The following is a 23,535-nucleotide window of genomic DNA, read 5'->3' as shown; positions in this document are numbered from 1 at the left end:
TGTATGAGAAAGTGATTGTACCAACTGTGATGTATGGATAGGCGTTGTGAGGAATGAAAGTGACTGGGGAGACAGAAATTGAATGTGTTTAAGATGAAGTACCTGAGGAGTATGGCTGGTGCATCTCAATTAAATAGGGTTAGGAACAAAGTAGTGAGGGTGAGAATGGGTGTAAGAAATGAGTTAGCAATTAGAGTGGAATTGAATGTGTTGAGGTGGTTTGGCCATGTCGAGAGAATGGAAAGTGGCTGTCTGCTAAAGAAGGTGATGAATGCATGAGTTGAGGGGAGAAGTACAAGAGGAAGGCCAAGGTTTGGGGGGATGGATGGAGTGAAGAAAGCTCTAGGTAATAGGAGGATAGATGTGAGAGAGGCAAGACAGCGTGCTAGAAATAGGAATGAATGGCGAGCGATTGTGACGCAGTTCTGGTAGGCCCTGCTGCTTCCTCCGACCGTTTTGGTGATCGTGGAGGTAGCAGCAGTAGGGGATTCAGCGTATGAAACTTCATTTGTTGCGGATAACAGGGGTGGGTGGGCTGTGGTGCCCTAGCAGTAGGGAGAGGTATTTGTGTGAATGTATGGGGAATAGCACTGCTACTCATTATTTTGGACTTAAGTTCTCTTTTGGTAAAAGGAACAACAGAGAGGGGTTATGTGAGACAATGAGTTTGTATTCTAGGAAAAATGCAAATTGATTACACAATTAGCAATTTGGTCTGACAAGGATACAAACCATAAATCTATCATATGGAGACTTGCTCCCAAAGCAGGAGGTGGCAGGTTGTTCATTCCTACAAGGAAATTTAAACTTCCTGATTACATATTTGAGAATAAGTATGACTCACAATTTTAATCCACTTGATAATACAATCCACTTTCTGAGTTGACATACAGTACGTAATTTAAGATTAGACATTCATTAGTTCCAGAGCTTAGTATAAACTTTAAAAGATTCCATAAAATGAATTATAAAAAAGATCATAAGGTAGCAAATGTAAGAAATGTATGAATCCAAAAATATATATTATACCCTTCACATTTATTAGAGGAGGGACAAAAGATGTCACATTCTTAAACTCAATATTATGCTTCCTTATTGAGTATTTTACCTGAATCTGGTACGCCATGGCAATATACCGCCTTTACCAGAAATTGGAAGGGGACAGTAAAACAAAGTTTGTCTTTGTCAGAGGTATCATTATTACTAGCTAAGCTACAACCCTAGTTGGAACAGCAGGATGCTATAAGCCCAAGGGCTCCAACATGGAAAATAGCCCCGTGAGGAAAGAAAATAAGGAAACAGATAAAATAGTGTGCCTGAGTGTACCCTCAAGAAAGAGAATTCTAGCCTAAGATACTGAAAGACCATGGTACAGAGGCTATGGCACTACCCAAGAAGTATGGTTTGATTTCAGTGTGTCCTTTTCTTAGAAGAGCTGCTACCATAGTAATTAACCCCTTGACTGAAGAAGAATTTTTCGGTTATCTTACTGTTGTCAGGTGCATGAGAAAAGAGAATGTGTAAATAGGCCAGACCATTCGGTATATGTGTAGGGAGTAATCAGAGAGGGAGTCAATGTAGTACTACCTGGTCAGTGAAAGGACCAAACAACTCTATAGCGGTAGTATCTCAACCGGTGGCTGGTGCCTTGGCCAACCTACCACCCATACAGTACTTTTACTACTCCTTGACTTCTCAGTTCATCCTCAATTTCTTTTTCCTCTATGTCTAGCAATTCTGGAGCATATATCACACCCCTACTCTGGTTGAAAGTGGGGTGCGAAACGCATTTGACACTATGACCATCTTATTTTGAAAGTGTTTCTAATCTTTCGCTTTGTATTGGGGATGGTGTCTCTATCAAGAGACTTCTATTTCCCTGGGGAAGAATTTTTGGCTGCCCTCCACATATATTAACTATTTCCATATTAGCTTTAAAAACATTCACATGCTCATGTCTTCCATTTTCAAATTCCAAAATAAAAATTTTCATAATTCACTACTTCATAGTGACCAGGTAATACTTCTACTTTTCTATATTTTTCTGTACTGTCATCATTTCTTACTCTCACTCTCTTCTTCTCTAGTCAGGATGCCAGAGAACTTCAAATCAATCAATCAATTAATCAAATCTTCTCTAGTGTTTTCCTATAATCATTCTTTACATAATGTGAACTAGGTTCTAATGTTACAATATCAGAACATGAGTTGAAGCTCTCTGTACCGAGGTCCATGTGTGTATTTTCGAGGTCGTCAACCGAGGGGGTTGGTTTTTATAGAAGCAGCAAGCCGGGTTATCCACCTCTTATCGAAGGATGTCAATCCTCCTATCCCATGTGGCCCAACATGAGAAGGGGCTTCAGCGGGAACCAGTCCTCTATTAGAGAGGGGCTGCCTCTCTTTAGGTGAGCGTACACTGGTCAGTGGGGGTAGTTAGCCCCTCGCACCGACGACTCCAATGCCTGGCGTCACCCATTACCCGCAAATATGGGTGACTTAAAACCGGATCACTGGAGCCCGACTCTTAACAGACTTGGTCTGCACCCAATGAGGTCTGCTAGAGGGTGATGGGATCTAAATTGGTACATGTTGAGATGGAATGCCGTCCATCCTACACTGTGCCAAATCCAAAGAAGCAGCCAAAGTATAATCAAACTAGCCAAAGTCATCAAAAAGTTCATGCCCAAGAGGAAGAGATGGGAGAATAAAAGAAATAACCAAAAGGAAAAGAGAAAGTGCTGACTAAGGTCCAGTGGGAAAGCAGTTCCCACAGTTCATAAGAGCCTAGCTGCTAATCCTTAAGCAACCTTCTCCTCGTCAAGGCTTCAGCATCTGGGGGGGACGGGAGGAAGAACAAGAAAAACCTGAAGAGCTACTACCTTCTGCGAAGGGCTGCTCCTATTCCTGTGGGTGGTTCCTCCATGGGAACGTCTCACTCGAAGTCCTAAGGACTCCTACTCAAGCTGAAAGGGGAAGGCCTCTCTAAGTCAAGGAAAGACAAAGTAAGTATTAAGTGCAAGGTTGTGGTTAAACCACCTCCAGGATGACTCCAAGGACACTGAAGACTGCTTTCCCAAGGGTGATAACCACATAAGCAATGTTGTCCCATCCCCCAAACGCCAGGCAGGGATGAAACTAAAAGGCTATTAACACAAACACTTCCAAGAATTCTTGCCTTTGGATGTGGTCAAAACCTCTGTAGGAACCCAGGGGCAGAAACACTTCTTACACTCGATAAGGCACTAAACACTCACCAAAAGCTCTTCAAAATACAATTCATAAGCATGCTGAAAAAGAAAGAAGATAGAATTAAGTATGTCGAAAACTCTATCCAGCGAGAATGTCTGTTCTCCCTGACGGCTGTAGTCCAAGTGAATTGTCAGTGAGCCAGTGGGGGAGTCAATTCCCCGCTACCGTAGGTAACTACCTGTCTGTTTACACCTCGTTATAATTTCAACTGCTTTGTTATTATCTATTGTAAGTAATAGACAATGATTTGTATAAGTGTAGGAACAAATAACTTTACAGAATTCAAGGCCTTCCTGCAAAAGTTCAGGTCTGATATTAAATGTACTTTATAAATCATTGGTACACATTCTAAATTATTTATCTCACTATTGCATTTTTAGGAATTATAAGCAGTCTTAAACAAGGAAATTACCTTAATGAGATCTCCATAATCTGCCAATGCATGAGTTCTCCATGTTCCCCAAGCATTAAGTCTAGGAATAACTCTGCAACCTGGTTTTATATCTCCCTCAACATCACTGCCTACTTCAATAACTTCTCCCACCCCTTCATTACCTGGTATGCTGGGCAGAGGGGGTTTAATTGCATACACACCCTGGATAGTATTTATATCAGCAGGATTCACTGTAGCTGCTAACATTCGTACAAGAACCTGTAAAGAAAAATGCCATTCCCTTGATAAAAATACAACCGAAAATTAAAAATGATATTTTGATTATAAAATAAATTTTTGAATATACTTACCCGGTGAATATATAATAGCTGACGTCTCGGACGGCTCGACAGATACCAAAAACTCGCGAGCGATCGCCATGAAGGTTGCGGGTGTGACCACCAGCGCCGACTATCGGCCAGATACCGCATATACTTGTCAAGGTCTCCAGTTCTTCTCAGTCCGCTGGGTCTCTATCGGGGAGGAAGGGAGGGCCTTTAATTTATATATTCACCGGGTAAGTATATTCAAAAATTTATTTTATAATCAAAATATCATTTTTAAATATTAAACTTAGCCGGTGAATATATAATAGCTGATTCACACCCATGGTGGTGGGTATAGACCAGTATTAATACAATAAAGGCGTATATGCTCATGAGTTTTTGACAATTATATCATAACAAAACCCACTTAAATATAGGTACCTGGTAAGGAAGCTGACTCTGACGATTACTCTGCCTTATTAGTCCGCTTTCCTCACGAAGCCCAGCCATCCTCTCAGGATGCTGAAAGACTCCCAGGAGCTGTTATATCCAGGGCGACCACCCATACAACAGGACCTCATCAATACCCTTAATCTGGGCGCTCTCAAGAAACGACATTTGACCACCCGCCAAATCAAAAAGGATGCGAAAGACTTCCCAGTCTTCCGTACAACCCAAGACAAGATTAAAAACATTTCAAGAGAAGATTAAAAGGATATTGGGATTAAGGGAATGTAGTGGTAGAACCCTCACCCACTATTGCACTCGCTGCAACGAATGGACCCAGGGTGTAGCAGTCCTCATAAAGAGTCTGGACGTCTTTTAAGTAAAATGAAGCGAACACCGACTTGCTCCTCCAAAAGGTCGCGTCCATAATACTTCGCAGAGACCTGTTTTGCTTAAAAGCCACGGAAGTTGCTATCGCTCTTACTTCGTGCATCTTGACCTTAAGTAAACAACGATCTTTCTCACTTAAGTGAGAATGTGCCTCTCGGATTAAAAGTCTAATAAAGTACGATAAAGCATTTTTAGACATAGGCAATGAGGGCTTCTTAACAGAGCACCATAAGGCCTCAGACCCACCTCGTAAAGGTCTAGTACGAGCTAAATAAAACTTAAGAGCTCTAACTGGGCACAGTACTCTTTCAACCTCGTTGCCTAAGATTTCTGACAGGCAAGGTATATCAAAAGATTTAGGCCAAGGACGAGAAGGCAGTTCATTCTTGGCCAAAAAACCAAGCTGAAGCGAACATGTGGCTTTATCTGTAGAGAAGCCGATGTTTTTACTAAAGGCATGGATCTCACTGACCCTTTTAGCCGAAGCCAAGCACACCAAAAAAAGCGTCTTGAGGATGAGATCCTTCAGGGAGGCTGAATGCAATGGCTCAAACCTGTCGGACACTAGGAACCTTAGGACCACATCTAAGTTCCAAGCAGGAGTTGACATACGACGCTCCTTAGAGGTCTCGAAGGACTTAAGGAGATCTTGGAGATCTTTATTATTGGACAGATCCAAGCCTCTATGTCTGAACACAGAAGCCAACATGCTCCTGTAGCCCTTAATAGTGGGAGCAGAGAGGGAGCGAACATTTCTCAGATGCAGGAGAAAGTCTGCAATTTGGGCTACAGAGGTACTGGAAGAGGAAATGGATGATGACTTGCACCAATCTCTAAAGACCTCCCACTTCGACTGGTAGACCTTGATAGTAGATGCTCTCCTAGCCCTCGCGATTGCTCTGGCTGCCTCCTTCGAAAATCCTCGAGCTCTTGAGTCTTTCGATAGTCTGAAGGCAGTCAGACGAAGCGCGGGGAGGCTTTGATGAAGACTCCTTACGAGGGGCTGCCGTAAGAGATCCATCCTTAAAGGCAGACTCCTTGGAACGTCTACCAGCCATTGAAGTACCTCTGTGAACCACTCTCTCGCGGGCCAGAGGGGAGCAACCAACGTCAACCTTGTCCCTTCGTGAGAGGCGAACTTCTGCAGAACCCTGTTGATGATCTTGAACGGCGGGAATGCGTACGCGTCCAGGTGAGACCAGTCCAGCAGAAAGGCATCTATGTGGGCCGCCTCTGGATCTGGGACTGGAGAGCAATAGGTCGGGAGCCTTTTGGTCAAAGAGGTCGCAAAGAGGTCTATGGTGGGCTGACCCCAAGTCATCCAAAGACTCTTGCACACGTCCTTGTGGAGGGTCCATTCTGTGGGGATCACCTGACCTCTCCGACTGAGACAGTCCGCCAAGACGTTCAATTTCCCCTGGATGAACCTTGTCAACAGTGAGATGCCTCGATCTTTTGACCAGATGAGGAGGTCCCTTGCGATGACGAACAGTGTGTGGGAGTGAGTGCCTCCTTGCTTGGAGATGTACGCCAAGGCTGTGGTGTTGTCCGAATTCACTTCTACCACTTTATTTCGGAGAAGACTCTCGAAACTCGTCAAGGCCAAGTGAACAGCCAACAGCTCCTTGCAGTTGATGTGCAGGCTCCTCTGATCCGACGTCCAAAGACCCGAACATTCCAGACCGTCCAGAGTCGCTCCCCAACCCAAATACGACGCGTCTGAGAATAACACGTGGTTTGGGTTCTTGACCGCCAGGGACAGACCCTCTCGAAGACTTATGTTGCTGACCCACCAGTTCAGGCACGTCTTTACTGGCTCGGAGATCGGGATTGAAACAGCTTCCAAAGTCTTGCCCTTGTCCCAATGGGAGTCTAGATGGAACTGGAGAGGGCGAAGGTGAAGTCTCCCTAGCGAGATAAATTGTTCCAGGGATGACAGAGTCCCTAGGAGGCTCATCCAACTTCTCACTGAGCAACGGTCTTTTCTCAGCATGAGGCGGATTTTGAGCAAGGCTTGATCTATCCTGGTGGCAGACGGAAAAGCCCGAAAAGCTAGACTGCGAATCTCCATCCCCAAATAGAGAATCGTTTGGGAGGGATTCAGTTGAGACTTCTCTAAGTTCACTAACAGTCCCAACTCCTTTGCAAGATCCAATGTCCATTGAAGGTCCTGCAGACAGCGATGACGGGACGACGCTCTGAGTAGCCAGTCGTCCAGGTACAGGGAGGCTCGAATTCCCGATAAATGAAGAAATTTAGCCACATTTCTCATGAGCCTCGTAAAAACAAGAGGAGCAGGGCTGAGGCCGAAGCACAGTGCTCGGAACTGGTACACCACATTCCTGTATACAAACCTCAGATACGGTTGAGAATCCGGGTGTATAGGAATGTGGAAGTACGCATCCTGCAGGTCGAGAGAGACCATCCAGTCTCCCTCTCTGACCGCTGCTAGGACGGACTTCGTGGTCTCCATCGTAAATTTTGTTTTTACAACAAAAACGTTGAGCGCACTGACATCCAGCACTGGCCTCCAACCTCCTGTATGCTTTGGGACTAGGAAGAGACGGTTGTAAAATCCCGGTGATTGAAGGTCCGAGACTTTCACCACCGCTCCCTTCTCTAGCAACTGAGACACCTGCTGTTGTAGTGCCTGTCTCCTTGACTCCTCTCGATACCTGGGAGAGAGGTCTAAAGGAACTGTTACTAGAGGAGGTCTCCGTACAAAAGGTATTTTGTACCCCTCCTTGAGCAACAACACAGACTCTCGGTCTGCACCCCTCTTCTCCCAGGCCTGCCAGAAGTTGTTCAGTCTGGCCCCTACCGCTGTCTGAGGACGTGGGCAGTCAGACTCTGCCACGGGAGGACTTGGATCCTCTCCTCTTGCCTCTTTTACTGTCGGCACGAGCGCCTCCCCTACTGGGGGCTCTGCCACGAAAGGGCGGGATAAACCTCGTAGCTGGGGTATCGAGCTTGGGTCTTACGACATAAGACGATGAAGGAGCAGCCTTGCGAGCCGACGTAGCCATCAGGTCGTGGGTATCCTTCTGCACCAGAGAAGCCGCAATATTCTTGATCAACTGCTGAGGAAACAAGGCAGATGACAACGGGGCAAAGAGAAGCTCCGACCTTTGGCAGGGAGTTACTCCTGCCGAAAGGAACGAGCAAAGAGTCTCCCTCTTCTTAAGGACTCCTGCCGTAAAGGTAGCGGCGAGCTCATTAGAGCCATCACGGATGGCTTTGTCCATGCAGGAAATAATAAGCACGGAAACATCACGGTCGGCCGAAGAGATCTTCCTGCTTAAGGCTCCTAGCGACCAATCTAAGAAGTTAAAAACTTCGAAGGCCCTGTAAACCCCTTTGAGGAGATGATCAAGGTCCGAGGAGGACCAGTAAACTTTAGAGCGTCTCATGGCCAGGCGACGGGGAGAGTCTACGAGGCTTGAGAAGTCTCCCGGGGCAGAGGCAGGAACTCCCAAGCCGAGAACTTCTCCCGTGTCATACCAGACGCTCGCTCTAGAAGCCAGTTTAAAAGGAGGGAAAGCAAAGGCTGTCTTCCCCAAACTCCTCCTGGTGATCAACCAGTCGCCTAGCAAACGCAAAGCTCTCTTAGAAGAGCGAGAGAGCACTAGCTTAGTAAACGACGGCGTCGAAGTAGCTAGGCCTAGCGTAAACTCTGCCGGAGGCGAACGAGGAGCAGCAGTTACAAAATGGTCAGGAAACAGATCCTTAAAAATCAGCATGATTTTTTTAAAGTCCATAGAGGGCTGAGCAGCTTTAGGCTCCTCTCCGTCTGACAAAGTCCCCAAAGGAATATCAGTTGGAGGGGGATCAGCAACTTCCTCATCTGACGGAACCTCGTCCGACAATTGCCGAGTCTCATGAAAAGGAGAGACCTGCCGCGGTGGCAACGCTTGACAGGCAATGTCAACAAGCAAAGGAGCAGCAGTAGCAGTAGAGGAAGAGACATCACGCCGCTGCTGAAAGGACTGAAATCCTTGTGACTGACCAACAACAACAGCTGAAGTTGATTGACGCTCGACGTCACGTCGGAACTGCCTTGACTGCATAGACTGAGCAGGCAAAACAACCTCCGACTGCGGTGACTGACGCTCAACGTCACGTCGAGGCAACGGAGCCGGTCGGCGAACGTCAGTGCGGGGCTGCGGCGGCAGCGGTTGAACGTCAATACGAGACTGCAGCAAGGGAGGATTCACGTCACGTGACTGACGTGAAAAACTACTGACATCACGTTTCAAAGTACTAGAAACGTCAGCACTAACGTCAAACGGACGAGTAAATACTCGTTTGGGCGGCTGACGGCCAGAGTCTCGTTCAGCGTAAAGGCGACTCGAAAGCAAAGGATCATCGCGAACCTGCTCAACGTCATACTCTTCCATAAGGGAGGCAAGCTTAGTCTGCATGTCCCGCAGGACAACTCACTTCGGATCAACGGGAGTCGGAACGGGCCGTGACGTCGGTAACGTCTGTGTTGGCAAAACATTGCCTTTACCGCGACCCTCGGACCCCGTGTTACGCTTGCGCTTAATAGGCGAACAGTCTTCCGACGACTGCAAAAGGTCAGAGCTGTCCCAATGGCTACAGCCAGGATGCTGGACCTGTCCTGAAGGGACTGACTTTCGCTTCAAGGGTCTAGAAACCTTGCGCCAAGGTTTCTTGTGCGATAAGTCTTCGGATGACGAGGAGAACACAGTCTCACCCGTCTTATGGTAAGGGCGATCTTGACGAGAAACGTCCGATACCAAAGAGGGAACGTCTGTACGTTGGTTAAAGCCTCTCGTCCCCTTAAGTCCTACGACATTACTTCTCCCTGGTGCAGGGGAGCCTGAAAGAGGTCTCGGACTAGGGGAGCGACAAGCACGAACAGACGAACCCTCGGTCGCAACACTAAATGTTATTTTCATTAGTAAAATAAATTTTTGAATATACTTACCCGATGATCATGTAGCTGTCAACTCTGTTGCCCGACAGAAATCTACGGTCGGGATACGCCAGCGATCGCTATACAGGTGGGGTGTACACAACAGCGCCATCTGTGAGCAGGTACTCAAGTACTTCTTGTCAACAAGAACTCAATTTTCTCCTCGGTCCACTGGTTCTCTATGGGGAGGAAGGGCGGGTCCTTAAATTCATGATCATCGGGTAAGTATATTCAAAAATTTATTTTACTAATGAAAATAACATTTTTCAATATTAATCTTACCCGATGATCATGTAGCTGATTCACACCCAGGGTGGTGGGTGGAGACCAGCATACATGTTAACAAAGAAGCTAAGTATCCCGTATCTTATTTTAGCCGTTATTCAAAATAACAAACATAAAATAAATAAGTACCTGGTAAGGAAGTCGACTTGAACCATTACTCTGCCTTTTTAAGTACGTCTTCCTTACTGAGCCTAGCGATCCTCTTAGGATGCTGAGCGACTCCTAGGTGCTTGAGTATTAAGGGCTGCAACCCATACTAAAGGACCTCATCACAACCTCTAATCTAGGCGCTTCTCAAGAAAGAATTTGACCACCCGCCAAATCAACCAGGATGCGGAAGGCTTCTTAGCCTTCCGGACAACCCAGAAATATTTCAAGAGAAAGATTAAAAAGGTTCTGGAATTAGGGAATTGTAGTGGTGGAGCCCCCACCACTACTGCACTCGTTGCTACGAATGGTCCCAGAGTGTAGCAGTTCTCGTAAAGAGACTGGACATTCTTAAGATAAAAGACGCGAACACTGATTAACTTTTCCAAAAGGTTGCGTCGAAAATATTTTGCAGAGGTCTATTTTATTAAAAGGTCACGGAAGTTGTGATAGCTCTAACTTCGTGTGTCCTTACCTTCAGCCAAGCTTGGTCTTCCTCATTCAGAAGGGAATGAGCTTCTCGTATTAACAGTCTGAAAATAATGGGATAAAGATTTCTCTGACATAGGCAAAGATGAATTCTTAACTGAACACCATAAAGCTTCAGACGGGCCTCATAAAGGTTTATAAAATAGAACTTAAGAGCTCTAAAGGACATAATACTCTTTCTAGTTCCTTTCCAACCATATCGATAAGTTTGGAATAACGAACGATATTGGTCAAAGCCGAGAAGGCAGCTCGTGTTTGGCTAGAAAACCAAGATGTAGAACATGTAGCCGTTTCGGATGAAAATCCGATGTTCTTGCTGAAGGCATGAATCTCACTGACTCTTTTAGCTGGTAAAGCATATCAGGAAAAGAGTCTTAAAGGTGAGATTTTTCAGGGAGGCTGATTGAAGTGGTTCGAACCTGTCTCACATAAGGAATCTTAGAACCACGTCTAAATTCCAACCAGGTGTAACCAAACGACGCTCCTTCGTGGTCTCAAAAGACATAAGGAGGTCCTGTAGATCTTTATTATTAAAAAGATCTAAGCCTCTGTGACGGAAGACTGATGCCAACATGCTTCTGTAACCCTTGAAAGTGGGAGCTGAAAGAGATCGCTCTTTTCTCAGATATAAGAGGAAGTCAGCTATTTGAGTTACAGAGGTACTGGTCGAGGATACGGATACTGACTTGCACCAGTTTAGGAAGATTCCCCACTTCGATTGGTAGACTCTAAGGGTGGATGTTCTCCTTGCTCTAACAATCGCTCTGGTTGCCTCCTTCGAAAAACCTCTAGTTCTCGAGAGTCTTTCGATACTCTGAAGGCAGTGAGACGAAGAGCGTGGAGGCCTTAGAGTACCTTCTTACGCGTGGCAGACGTAGCAGGTCCACCCTTAGGGGAAGAGTTCTGGGAACGTCTACTAGCCATCGAAGTACCTCGGTAAGTTATTCTCTCGCGGTCAACTTTGTCCCAACGTGAGAGGCGAACTTCTGCAGTACCTTGTTGACAAACTAGAACGGAGGGAATGCATATAGATCTAGATGAGACTAATCTAGTAGAAAGGCATCTAAAAGAACCACTGCTGGGTCTGTTGAGAGCCTCTTGGACATCGAGGTTGCGAAGAGATCTATGGTTGGATGGCCCCAGGTGACCCAAAGTCTCTTGCATACATCTCTGTGGAGGGTCCAATATGTTGGAATTATTGTCCCTTCCTACTGAGACAAACTGCTAAGACATTCAAGTTGCCTTGGAAGAAATTTGTTACTAGTGAAAAGTCTAGACCTGTTGAACAGGAGAGGAGGTCACTAGCGAACTCGCACCATGTCAGAGAGTAGGTCCCTCCTTGCTAGGAGATGAACATCAAAGCAGGGAGTTGTCCGTGTTGACCACCATTACTTTGTCTTGAAGGAGAGACCTGAAGCTTTTCCAGGCCAGACTTACTGCCAGAAGCTTCTTGCAGTTAAAATGCATTGTCCTTTGACGCGAGTTCCATAATCCCGAGCATTCCCTACCGCCTAAGGTCACACCCCAGCCTACGTCCGATGCGTCTGAGAAGAGAACGTGGTTGGGAGTCTGAACAGTCAGGGGAAGACCCTATAAAAGGTTGATAAAGTCCTTTCCTCAGGTTAGACCAGACTTATCTTCCGGAAACCGGGATCGAGACCGCTTCTAGCGTCTTGTCCTTTTCCAGTGAAGAGCTAGATGAAACCGAAGAGGACGGAGGTGTAGTCTTCCAAGTGACACCAAATGCACCACGGATGACAGTGTCCTAACCAGACTCATCCACAGCCTGACAGGGCCGTATTCCTTCTTCAGCATCTTCTGGATGGATAGCAGGGCTGGGGATTGATCTTCTTGTTCAGCCATGTCCTCATCAGAGGGTTCCTCATCCGAAACTGATGAGGAAACGGCAACGGAGTGGGCAACGGAGTGGGCAACGTCTGACTCGCTGAATCCGGTCGCACTGGTGGATGCGTGACGGAGCCGGACACAAGATCATGGTACTGCTGCACAGTCTGTGAACTGTCAACCATGGGGAAGCGAGGAAGTACAGCGACAACCCGAAACTGTCTAGACTGTCTGGGTAGTACAGACAACCCCTTATCGGGTTGCTGAGGTTGCCGCACTGCGTCACAACAAGTCACCTCTGCTGGTTGTTGAACGTCTTCCCAGTGACACACTGAACGTCCACAACCACCTCCGAGAGTAGCATAACATCAACGTGCGACTGGCAACCCACACTGGGTCGCACCGGTGGAGGAACCATCTCAACTGGCGGACGTGAGTAGGATACCTCAGCGTCAACAGGGCGTACAACCAACCGGTAGGAAGGTCGTTGGCAAGAAGGGTCTTCTCCGTAAAAAAATCCTCTATCAAGGACTAAGCTTGGACTGCATGTCTTGCAACAAAGCCCAAGGTCTATGGGAGCAGGTGTGGCAACAGACGGGGTTAGCGACTGAAGCGGAACCATTTACCCTCCCTGGAAGCATGTTATGCTTAAATAAAAGTCCATAGGAGGCTAAGCAGCTTAAGGCTCCTCTCCAAATGACAGAGTCCTCAAGGGAATATCAGAAGGAGGGAGAACAGCACTTTCTCATCTACAGGAACCATATCCGAGAAAAGCTAGGTTCTCTCAGTGAGGGTTTCACTGGTGCAAAAGCAGCAGACCAGAAGGCAACGTTATGAAACTGCTTGACAGTCTGTGAACTGTCAAAAACTGAACTGTCAACCACAACAGGAGCGTGAGGACATACAGCACTGGTGTATAAGTAGCAGACCAGAAGGCAACGTCATGTAACTGTATGACAGTTTGTGAGTTGGCAACAACCAAAGTTGTGTGGGGAAGCCTCAACTCCTGACTGACTAGTTTGCTGCTGGCGAGTGGCGGTAACCACAGTGTGTTGCGGAGGCTGACACACCGTGTCAAAACACGGCAGCTTGTGGTAGCTCACGCACGGCAACGGAGTGCTCTGTGTGTGGGAGTCATCATACATCTGGCAGGGTTGACTGTGCATGGGTGGAGGAGCTCTCACAACAAGAGTGTGAGAGCAGGAAGCCATGCCGGGCGCACAACCGTGGGAGGTGTAGGCCCACGGGTGCATCGTCAACCTTCTCCGCAGTCGGAGTGTGGGAGCTGGCAACAACAAAAGCAGAGTGCTGGTGCGTGGGAGGGGCTGCGGTGGGTTGAGGAGCATGCGGTATGGTAAGCGGAGCATGCTGTAAGGTATGCGGCTCATGCTGCATGGTATGCGGAGCATGCTGTAAGGTATGCAGAGCATGCTGCATGGTATGCGGAGCATGCTGTAAGGTATGCAGAGCATGCTGCATGGGCTGCGGAGAATGCCGCATAGTGCTGGAACCCGGCAGCTCTACAGAACCTTCCCACTGCTGATGCGGTAGCTCACGCATGTTAGCAGATGGTGCAGCAAGAACATGCGTCTGGAGCTCTCACAGGTGGAGGGTGGGAGCAGGCAGCCGCAGTATCTGCTGAGCGCACAACCTCGGCGGGTTGTAGGTTAACAGGTGCATTGTCAACCTTCCAGCATGATACTCCTGCATGAAGGAGCAAGCTGAGACTGTATAGTCTGCAGCATGGACCACTAGGGTCTATGAAAGACAACAACAAACGGAGCTACTGTCCGTTGTGACTGAGGGTCTAAAACAGCTGGTGCGGCAACAGACGGAGTTACTGCCTGTTGCGGAACCACCTTGCCTCTCTTGGGAGGTGTGCAGTTGTCGTACTGCAGCGAGTCCGAACTGACCCAGTGGCTACACCTAGGCCGTTGGACTTGCGCGGAAGGGACCGACTTGCACTTAAAAGCTGCAAGATTTGGTCCATGGTTTCTGCGAGAAACCTCTTCCGCAGACGAGGAATAAATGGGCTCTCTCGTCTTTGTGTGGGTGGGGTGATCACGTCGGCAACGTGTGTAGATACACCCGAAACCACGGAGGGAAACGTCTGTTCGTCGATCAAGGCCTGTGGAACCCATAAGTCCTTCGACATTACTTCTCCCCTGGGCTTGGGAGCTTGTAAGAGGTATCGGACTAGGTGAACAACTGGCACGAACAGACGAACCCTCGAACGCAACACTGTAACACTTTGCGCATATCACTTTATCACTTTTGATTTTCTGTTTGCACTTATTTCACTGAACTCGAAACTTTAAGTGGTTTGTACCTGAAACACGCAATCCTATCCTTCATTAAAAGGTAGTAATTGCGAAAACAGTATTACAATGTAACAGAAAAACATAATGAAAGATAAAGAATTCAGTGGTTGGAAAAGAGACTAAACACTAGATCAAATAAACTACGTTTAAAATCTCTCACCGCATAAAGCCTGGGAACAAGAATAAAACTCTAGAAACGTTTTACCTTCTTCCCCTATAGCGACTAGGGAGAAGAGCAAAAAAACGAGAACAACGTTACCCGCTTGAACGAAACGTTTATCCTCCTCTCTCTCCCTCCGTCTCTATCTCTCTTTCTCTCTCTCCTGACTTAGAACCTGAGAGAAGAGCCCAATTATATATATCGTTAAAACATATTATTTGTTAAAGGAAAAAAACTGAAAGGTTTCCCAAATAAAAAGTTCCTTTATTAGAATTAAAACCATTTAAGCTAAGAAAGAATGAACAAAACGCTAGAATCGGTTTACTCTTACTGCAACGTGAAACCGTGAAATACTCTCTCTCTATCGTAACGATAGAGCGCAAGTTGAACGTTCTGAACATCAACAACTGCGGAGACTAAACAAAACGTTAGTTCAACTTTGAAAACAGTACGAGACTATCAAAGAAATTCTTTCAAAAACATTAAAATTAAAATAGCATAAATTCTTAACAGGAAAAACGATATGACTGGCTCAATGTTATAAAATAAATCTATAACTTTGTTAAGCAAAAAGTGAAAGAGAGTCTATACTCTCTTCGACACCAACACTTCCGTCTAAGGGAAGGGTCGGCCATTTAAAAGTGAAAGAGAGTCCATATTCTCTTCGTCACCATAATTAAATCAAATTAAATCCAAAAGCTTGCTAAGCTAATGATAAAGCTTCCTGAATAGCGAAGGCTAAACTCTAGAGTAAATACATCACCAAATCGTGAACAATAACTCCAGAATCAACAGCGTATCCAAGTAGGTCTAGCCGGTGGCACGACAGAGGAAAAATTGAGTTCTTGTTGACAAGAAGTACTTGAGTACCTGCTCACAGATGGCGCTGTTGTGTACACCCCCACCTGTATAGCGATCGCTGGCGTATCCCGACCGTAGATTTCTGTCGGGCAACAGAGTTGACAGCTACATGATCATCGGGTAAGATTAATATTGAAAAATACACTTTGCGCACTTATCACTTTATCACTACGATTTTCTGTTTTACCACTCTGACACTTCAACAACTTAACATCTGACATGAGTTGGTTACGGTCCAATGCTAAGGACTCAACTTTTTCGCCTAAAGCTTGAATCGCAAGAAACATATCCCGCATGGACGGTTCATGAGTGCTAGTAGGGGGTTCAGGAACAACTACTACAGGGGAAGGATTAGGTTCAGGGGCATGGGAGGAGGAAAATTCCAACGACCTAGAGGAGCTTCTCCTCACCCTATCTCTCTCCAGCTTACGAGTATATTTGTCATATTCAAGCCAGTCGAATTCCGACAAGACCACGCACTCATCACACCGATCTCCTAATTGGCAGGATTTACCCCGGCAATTAGAACAAACGGTATGTGGGTCGATAGAGGCCTTGGGAAGACGTTTGTTGCAATCCCTCGCACACTTGCGAAATTTAGGTCCAGGGATAGGAGAAGGGTCAGCCATATTGAACAATCAGAGAAAATCCAAGTCAAAACCAAAGTCATCAACAATAAACACTAGCCAAAAAAAAGGGGTTTCAAGAGTTTAATTGAAGAAAAAACACCCGTCACAGCGAAAGCTCAAAAACAACCAAAATAAAGTACTTCACCAAAAAGGTCGAAAACTCAAGGTCATCAGCGAGCGGAACCAACTTGTCGACAAGACCGACAGAGAAGAACTGGAGACCTTGACAAGTATATGCGGTATCTGGCCGATATTCGGCGCTGGTGGTCACACCCGCAACCTTCATGGCGATCGCTCGCGAGTTTTTGGTATCTGTCGAGCCGTCCGAGACGTCAGCTATTATATATTCACCGGCTAAGTTTAATATTTAAAAAAAAGAAATGATTGAAAGATGTAAATATCCCAAAATGTAGAGTACTGTACATTTGTTGCTTACTCAAGTAAAGTATTGTATAAGAAATTATAAAAAAATTACATAATTGAAAATTTTTATTTTTCCTAACAATATGAACCTTGAGCTCTTTTTTAAAGAATATACTATTACAACTACCCCATCGTTAGTTAGCAGGGGGGTTGGAGGTAGTACCGGCTACCCGCTCACACACACCTGTGTTGTCTCATCCCTTTTGATTCCAGGCAGGACTTGCAGGGGGATAGGTAATGGCGGGACAAATTTGTATAAAGAGCTAAAGGTTTGTATTGTCAGGAAAAAATACAAATTATTTTCAAATTTGTAATTTGTTCCATCACTAATACAAACCCTAAGGTGGGTGGAAGTCCTAACAAACTGGCTGGATTTTGACCCAGGGTATTCATCCGTGCTACGCATACTTTAAAAGAATCACCCTGACACCTTGCTAAACTTCTGTGTATATGCACCCGTTAGCGGCCTGACCAACCCGTGTGATTTTGTGATACTAGCAATGTGGCTTGTCCAGGTAAGAGCTCTCAAAGTCCTCGAACTTCTTTGAACACACCATAGACATTACTGAATTCCCACCTCGAAACGGATATGGGGACGCAGCAAGTACTGTATAGGTTTCTATACAAGGTTACATAAGGGAAATGGTTATTACCTGCAGACAGAGGAGGCCAGCTTGTAGAGTACCATAGGTGCTGTGCCCCAAGAGAGGGGAAGATGAAAGAAAGAGGATGCCAGTCATTCTTATCATTCATCCGAGACTTAACCTTGGGTAACGTCTGCCCTCCACCATCTGCTACTTGTCCATCAAGGAGCTCGAGGGGTTTAAACCATTTGTTGTGCAGCCACCACAGGTCTGATGGAGAACTATGTTCCTGTGGGTTACGTCTTGCGGGAAATGGGCTGTGAAGGTCATCTGACGCTTCCACACCCCCACTTGAAGAACCATTTCGGAATACTAGGGACGTACTAATGCCCCTACTGTCATGAGTTCTAGGATGTCGCATCTGCGGAGAAGAATCAGGATTCAAGGCCAGATCTATGACCTTGCAAATGCTGAGATCATATTCTTTGTGATTCTCCTCTTAACCATCCTCATGCTGACAAGCCATCTGCTCACTCAGGAAAGAGCTCCTGAGGTTTGTTTGCGATAACACCTCAAGAGCCCAAGGGCAGAAGCAGTTGATCTGGGTTATAAGTTACATTACGGTGACTCTCCATTTGGAAGGGCCAGAATCTAGGATCCGTTACTACCGGATTTTGAGTCTTGGCGATAAACTCAGGGACGAAGATGAGCATTACCTATACCCATCCCCTTGAATGAGAGATGTCATAATAAAGACCTTGAAGTTTGCTTAGTCTCTTGGCAGAGGCCAGAGCTAGCAGGAAGACCGTTCTAAGAGTCAGGTAAAGATCTGATTACTGACGTAATGGTTCATAGGGGGCTCCTGTTAGTGATTGTAGTACATGAACTACGTTCCACGCCAGTGGTCTAACTTCTGGCTGAAGATAAGTAAGCTCGAAACTCTGTATGAGGAGAGGAAATTCTAACAAAGAGGCAATATTAACTCATTTCAGTCTAAAGGTAAGGCTCAAGGCTGAGCGATAGCCTATCTCCTGAGAGAATGAAATGAGTTTTGTTTCCTCCAGAAGGTACAGGAGATAACTCCACTATCACTGGGATAGTGGTGTCGAAAGGAAAGGTAATCTTTTCATGACACCAACCAATGAAGATTGCCCCCTTTGCCAGGAATACTATAGATGAAGATTCCCGGAGGTACCCAGACATGCATTTCGCAACAGATTGCAAAAGGCCTCTCTTCGGGAGGCGAAGGTGGATATCTATCAGGCGTGATGGCATAGCGATTCTATGGGTTTGTGGTAAATCTTTCCCTGAGGCTGAGTTGATCATAACGTGGAGGGAGTTCTCTCAGAATCTCTGTGAGAAGTTGTAGAAGGTCGGGTAAGCATTCTACGTGGTGCCATAAGGGAACTATGAGGATATGCGAGCACATTCCTCTTGCCTGTAATGAAGCGAGCTGATTTGGACACAGAGTTGTTTTCTGACCATTCGACAATTTCCCCAGCTAGATGGTCTAAGTGCTGTGAAAAGGTACCCTCTTGTTTGTTTATATATGCCACTATTGTGGTGTTGTCACTCATCAATACCACAGAGTGACCTGACTGGAGCTGTTGGAGGGCCAGAAAAGCTGCCCTCAAGTGGTGATGTCTGTTAGAATTAGCTAGTCGTCCAAGTGTCTTAAGAGACAAATAACATTTGTGAGTCCAAGTAGACACTAGGGAGAAAACTCTAGTGAAGACCGGAGGTGATATGAAGAGGTCAAAATACGTCACCTTAAACTGGTATTGCCGATCGTCTAAGATGATTCCTGAATACTTTCTAGAAGATGGATGAACTGGAATCTGGAATTAAGCATCCCAATTCCAGTGTTGTCATGAAATTCTTGGGTCTGACTGCTTGTCTAACCAAGTCTGCCATTTCCACCCTGAATGAAGTTTACTGAATATGACAAATTCACAGATAATTTGTATTTTTCCTAACGATACAAACCTTAGCTATTTATTTAGGGGTATTACTTTCTGCAAAGCTGAAATGAGCCATTAAAATTTAGCGAGGGTTAACTACCCCTACCGCTACTTAGTGGGGGGTAGCTTGCTACCGCTCTCACTCACACACCGGTGATTTAGCTCACTTTACTTGGAGGAAGGACTTCAAGAGGGATAGGGCTGTCAGGCAAGTTTGTATCATTAGGAGAAATACAAATTATCTACGAATTTGTCATTTGTTCCATAACTGAAATACAAACCTACGCTATTCATTTAGGGGTGACTCACCCATTAGGAAGGGTGGACGTCCTTGCCAATCTGGCTTTTAGCTTTACCTGGGAGCTCCTTATCTGAGCATGTTAGTACTCAAAATAAGGAGTCCCTGCGCCTCGCTAAAACCTTGCTACGCAAGGTCCGCGGCCTAGACAAGCTGTGTGTTGAGATATTTAGAAGCGTGACTGTCTAGGTAAAGTTATTCCAAGTCTTTTTGTAGGAAAAACTGTTGTAACAAAGACTTCCCCAATACCACCTCACCAGGGTATGGGGACTCAACAGTATTAGCTTAATACTAGGTACACAAGGGAGCATGGTTTACCTGCAGTGGTTTGAGGTCAACTTATGCAGAGAACCCAGGATGCTGCTTTCCCTAAGAAAGGGGAGGATGAAGAAAAGAATAAGAGCCAGTCAAATTTTTTCATTCACACAGACTAAAACCAGGTAACAGTGTCCTCAACCTTCTGCTTCTTGTCCAATGAGGAGCTTGCGGTTTACAACCAGCTGTTGTACAGTCACCACAGGACCGATAGAGATCGTATCGAGTTCTTGTGGGTCAAGTCTTGCAGGAAAAAGGTTGTTAAAGTCACCTGGAGCATTCACACCCTTGATTGTAAAACCTGCGTCACAGAGTAATCTGCTTAGAAGGGCCAGGGGCATAGCTATGCCCCTGACATCGTGAGTCGACATGTTTGATGAGGATCTGGATTCAGGGCGCAATTGATGACTCTGTGAATTCAGCAGAGAAGATGTTTTGGTAATCCTCCTTTTGTCTCTCCCAGTGATGATGACAAAAGAAGGGACCCGGGTGGGCTGTTGCCGTTCTCTTGAGGTATAGCCTCATACATTACTCCGGGTACAGTCACAGATGATCAGGATCGTCAGTTACAGATTGGAGACTTGTGTAAGATCCGTCACCTCTGGAGACTGAGTCTGGCAACATACTAGGGGAAGAAACTGAACGTTGCCTTTCACCTTTCTCATTAATGAGCGATGTCGAAAGAGAGACCATGAAGTTCCTCGACTCGTTTGGCCACTGTCAAAGTGTGTAGAAACAGTCTTCTAAACCAGGTGAAAATTTGTTACCTGGTGAAGTGGAACGTAAGGAGGTCTCCTTAGAGACCAGAGAACTTGAACCATGTTCCGAGAGGGAGGTCTCAATTCTGACTGGGAAAAGGCAAGTTGTAAGTCCGCATGAGTTAGAAAAGACCTTCATGGGGATGTCCCTTCCTTTCAGTTTGAAGGCGAGGCTCAAGCTTGAGTGATCGTCTTTACCTGCTGAAACTAAAAGGGGGTTTTTTCTTCTTACATATACTCGAGATTTCCGCTATTGCTAGAATAGAGGTATCGAGTGGAGAGATACGCTTTCCCATGACACCAACCACAGAAGACGTTATACTTTGCCTGGTAGATTGATGCTGAGGAATTCCTTAGATATCTACACAACCTCTTCGCATCTTATTGCGAAAAGCCTCTGTGAGAAAAGGGTACTGGGTAGTTTCCAGGCGTACAATCATAGCAAAGCTATAGCTTGTGGTAGATGTCGCAGTGTGGTTGTCTGTGACATGGAGAGGGTTCTCTTGGAGGCTCTACCTGGAGCTGCAGAAGGTTTGGAAACCGTTCTGCGTAATGCCATAGCAGAGCTATGAGAGCCCTTGAGAGGCTGACCAATGTTCTAGCCTTCTTGAGTACTCTTCTCCAGACAAAACAGGGACGAGACGTAAACGTCATTGTTGTACCCACCATTGTTGGCATGCTTCTTGCTAGAGAGCCTTGGGGTCTAGAACTGGGGAGCCGCGGAAGCCTAAGGTTCAGGGCCGTTGCGAACAGATCACTAGTTGGAAAACACCGTAAAGTCGGGACTTTGTCGGGACTTTGTCGGCTACAAGGTGGTCCAAAGACCATTCGGTACACCTTATCCAAGATGCAGTGCACAGATTGTCGGCAAGCACATTCCTCTAGTCTGGAATGAAGCGGGCTGATAGTGGTACCGAACGGACTTTGGCTCATCTTAGTATTTATACTGTTAGATGGGAAGAGGCTGCGAGCAAGTTCCTTCTTGCTTGTTGATGTGAGCCTCTATGTAGTGCATGGTGTTGTTGCTCATCACATCACTGAGTGGCCCGTTAGGAACTGATGAGGCAGTTGAAGGACCGGAAAGTTGGCCTTCATCTCTTAAGAGATTTAAGTGAAGGTACTTTCGGACTCTATCCATAGGCCTGAGGTCGTGTGGTGCAGCACTATGGTTCCTCCTCCCTTCTTTTGATGTGTCTAAGCACAGCATCAAGTCCGAGGGGTGGGGAAGGATGAGAAGGTTATATTCTCGACTGATACCCATCCCTTGAGGTTCATCCAAACTTCTGGTCCCATGGAGGCCAGAATGTCTGGGGAATCGAAGGCCTGATTCCAATCTGACTCAAGCTGCCCCTGAGGAGAATAAATATTGAGGCGGCAGTTGGAGGCTAAACAGGCCACAGATGATAGGTGTCTGAGGAAAAAAAAAAATAGTCACTCTGGGGTGGGAGTTTTTCTTGTTTTGAGAAAGGGTCTTGTGACTTTTCTACGCCTGTCTTTGATGAGAAGGCTTTGTGGAGATTGGTGTCTAGAATCATTCAAAGATACACCAGTCTTCTGAGAGGGAAGTAGGGAAGACTTCCACAGGTTTACCTTGATCACCTGATCTTGGTAAAGTTACTTCAGAAGTTCCGGTGCTAATGCAAAGTTGCCACCGAGTCTGCTAAGGTCAGTCAGTCGTCCAGAAACGGAGGAGACAGAAGCCAATCCTGTGAGTCCAGGATGGGTGCTGTGGAAAGACCGAAGCACAGTGCCCTGAACTGGTGTTTCTTGTTTGTCTAGACTGAATCTTCAATCCTTCCTAGAAGATGGATGGTTTAGGCTTGGAAGTATGCGTCCTTTAGGTCCAGCGTGTAAATGAAGACCTGTGGTGTTAGCCCTTGTCCGAACTCCAACATGGTGTGGACATCAACCTAAAGGGACAGCTCCTTGCGGATCCTTTCGCATGGGAGATTGTTGACGCTGGGGTCTTGACTCATGGCGTAAAGGATGGGACGCGATACCCTGTGTTAGGATTCTTCCCTGGGAAAGAACTCCTTTAACTGATAGAAGTGAGGCAATGCTTAACCCTACCATGCGCCCTAATGGGAATGATGCTATTCCTTAGAGCAGCATCAGTCTGGCAAATGTTAATCAATGGTTAATGGCAGAGTATCGTGGTTACTGTGCAGTTGGAGAGTGCTCGCAAGTAGTCACCTGTCGACATGCCGCTGATGGGGGTTGTTGATCGTTTGCCGAACACTTTAGTGGATTGGTGTGATGGCGAACGGGGAGTAGCGAGAAGTGTGTTGTATGCCTTAGGATCTAGGGAACCACAGGCAGAGGTTGACTAGTAAGACCGAGTCACAAACTGCTGGTGAACGGGGAATTGCCGATGATCGGTGAATCAGCGATCTGTGAGCCGAAGATGGTAACTGACAGGCAGATGAAGGCTGTCTGGTCAGTCAGCCAAGGAAGGTTGGCGATTAATGAGTTGGTAATCAGCTTGGAGAGCCCTGAGAGACAGCAGAATGGTTTAATGATGGTCAGTTGGTGATGGTGAGCCATTGATGATCAGCGATCGTGGACCGGTGATCGGTGAGCTAAAGATCAGCAAGCTGATGACTGGCTGGTCAGAGATCAGCAAGCTGACAATTGGCTGGTCAGAGATCAGCGAGCTGTGGTCGATGATCGAAGAAAGATGAACTGCCCATCGGCGATCTAGTGATCAGCAAGCTGATAACTGGTTGTTGACTAGC

General features: G+C 46.2%; 1 protein-coding gene across 1 annotated transcript in view; it reads right to left on the bottom strand.

Moving 5' to 3' along the window:
* The window catches only part of LOC137642487 (enoyl-[acyl-carrier-protein] reductase, mitochondrial-like), a 101,625-nt gene that overhangs the window by 56,715 nt on the left and 21,375 nt on the right, over nt 1-23,535 (bottom strand). Inside the window, exon 2 of the mRNA XM_068375079.1 lies at nt 3,662-3,901. Coding sequence (XP_068231180.1) covers nt 3,662-3,901 — 240 coding nt within the window. The remainder of the gene's footprint in view (nt 1-3,661; nt 3,902-23,535) is intronic.

Source organism: Palaemon carinicauda, chromosome 6 (genome assembly GCF_036898095.1).
Source record: "Palaemon carinicauda isolate YSFRI2023 chromosome 6, ASM3689809v2, whole genome shotgun sequence".
NCBI lineage: Eukaryota > Metazoa > Arthropoda > Malacostraca > Decapoda > Palaemonidae > Palaemon > Palaemon carinicauda.
Note: the sequence above shows the minus strand (reverse complement) of the source record. Positions and strands in the feature narration are given on the sequence as shown.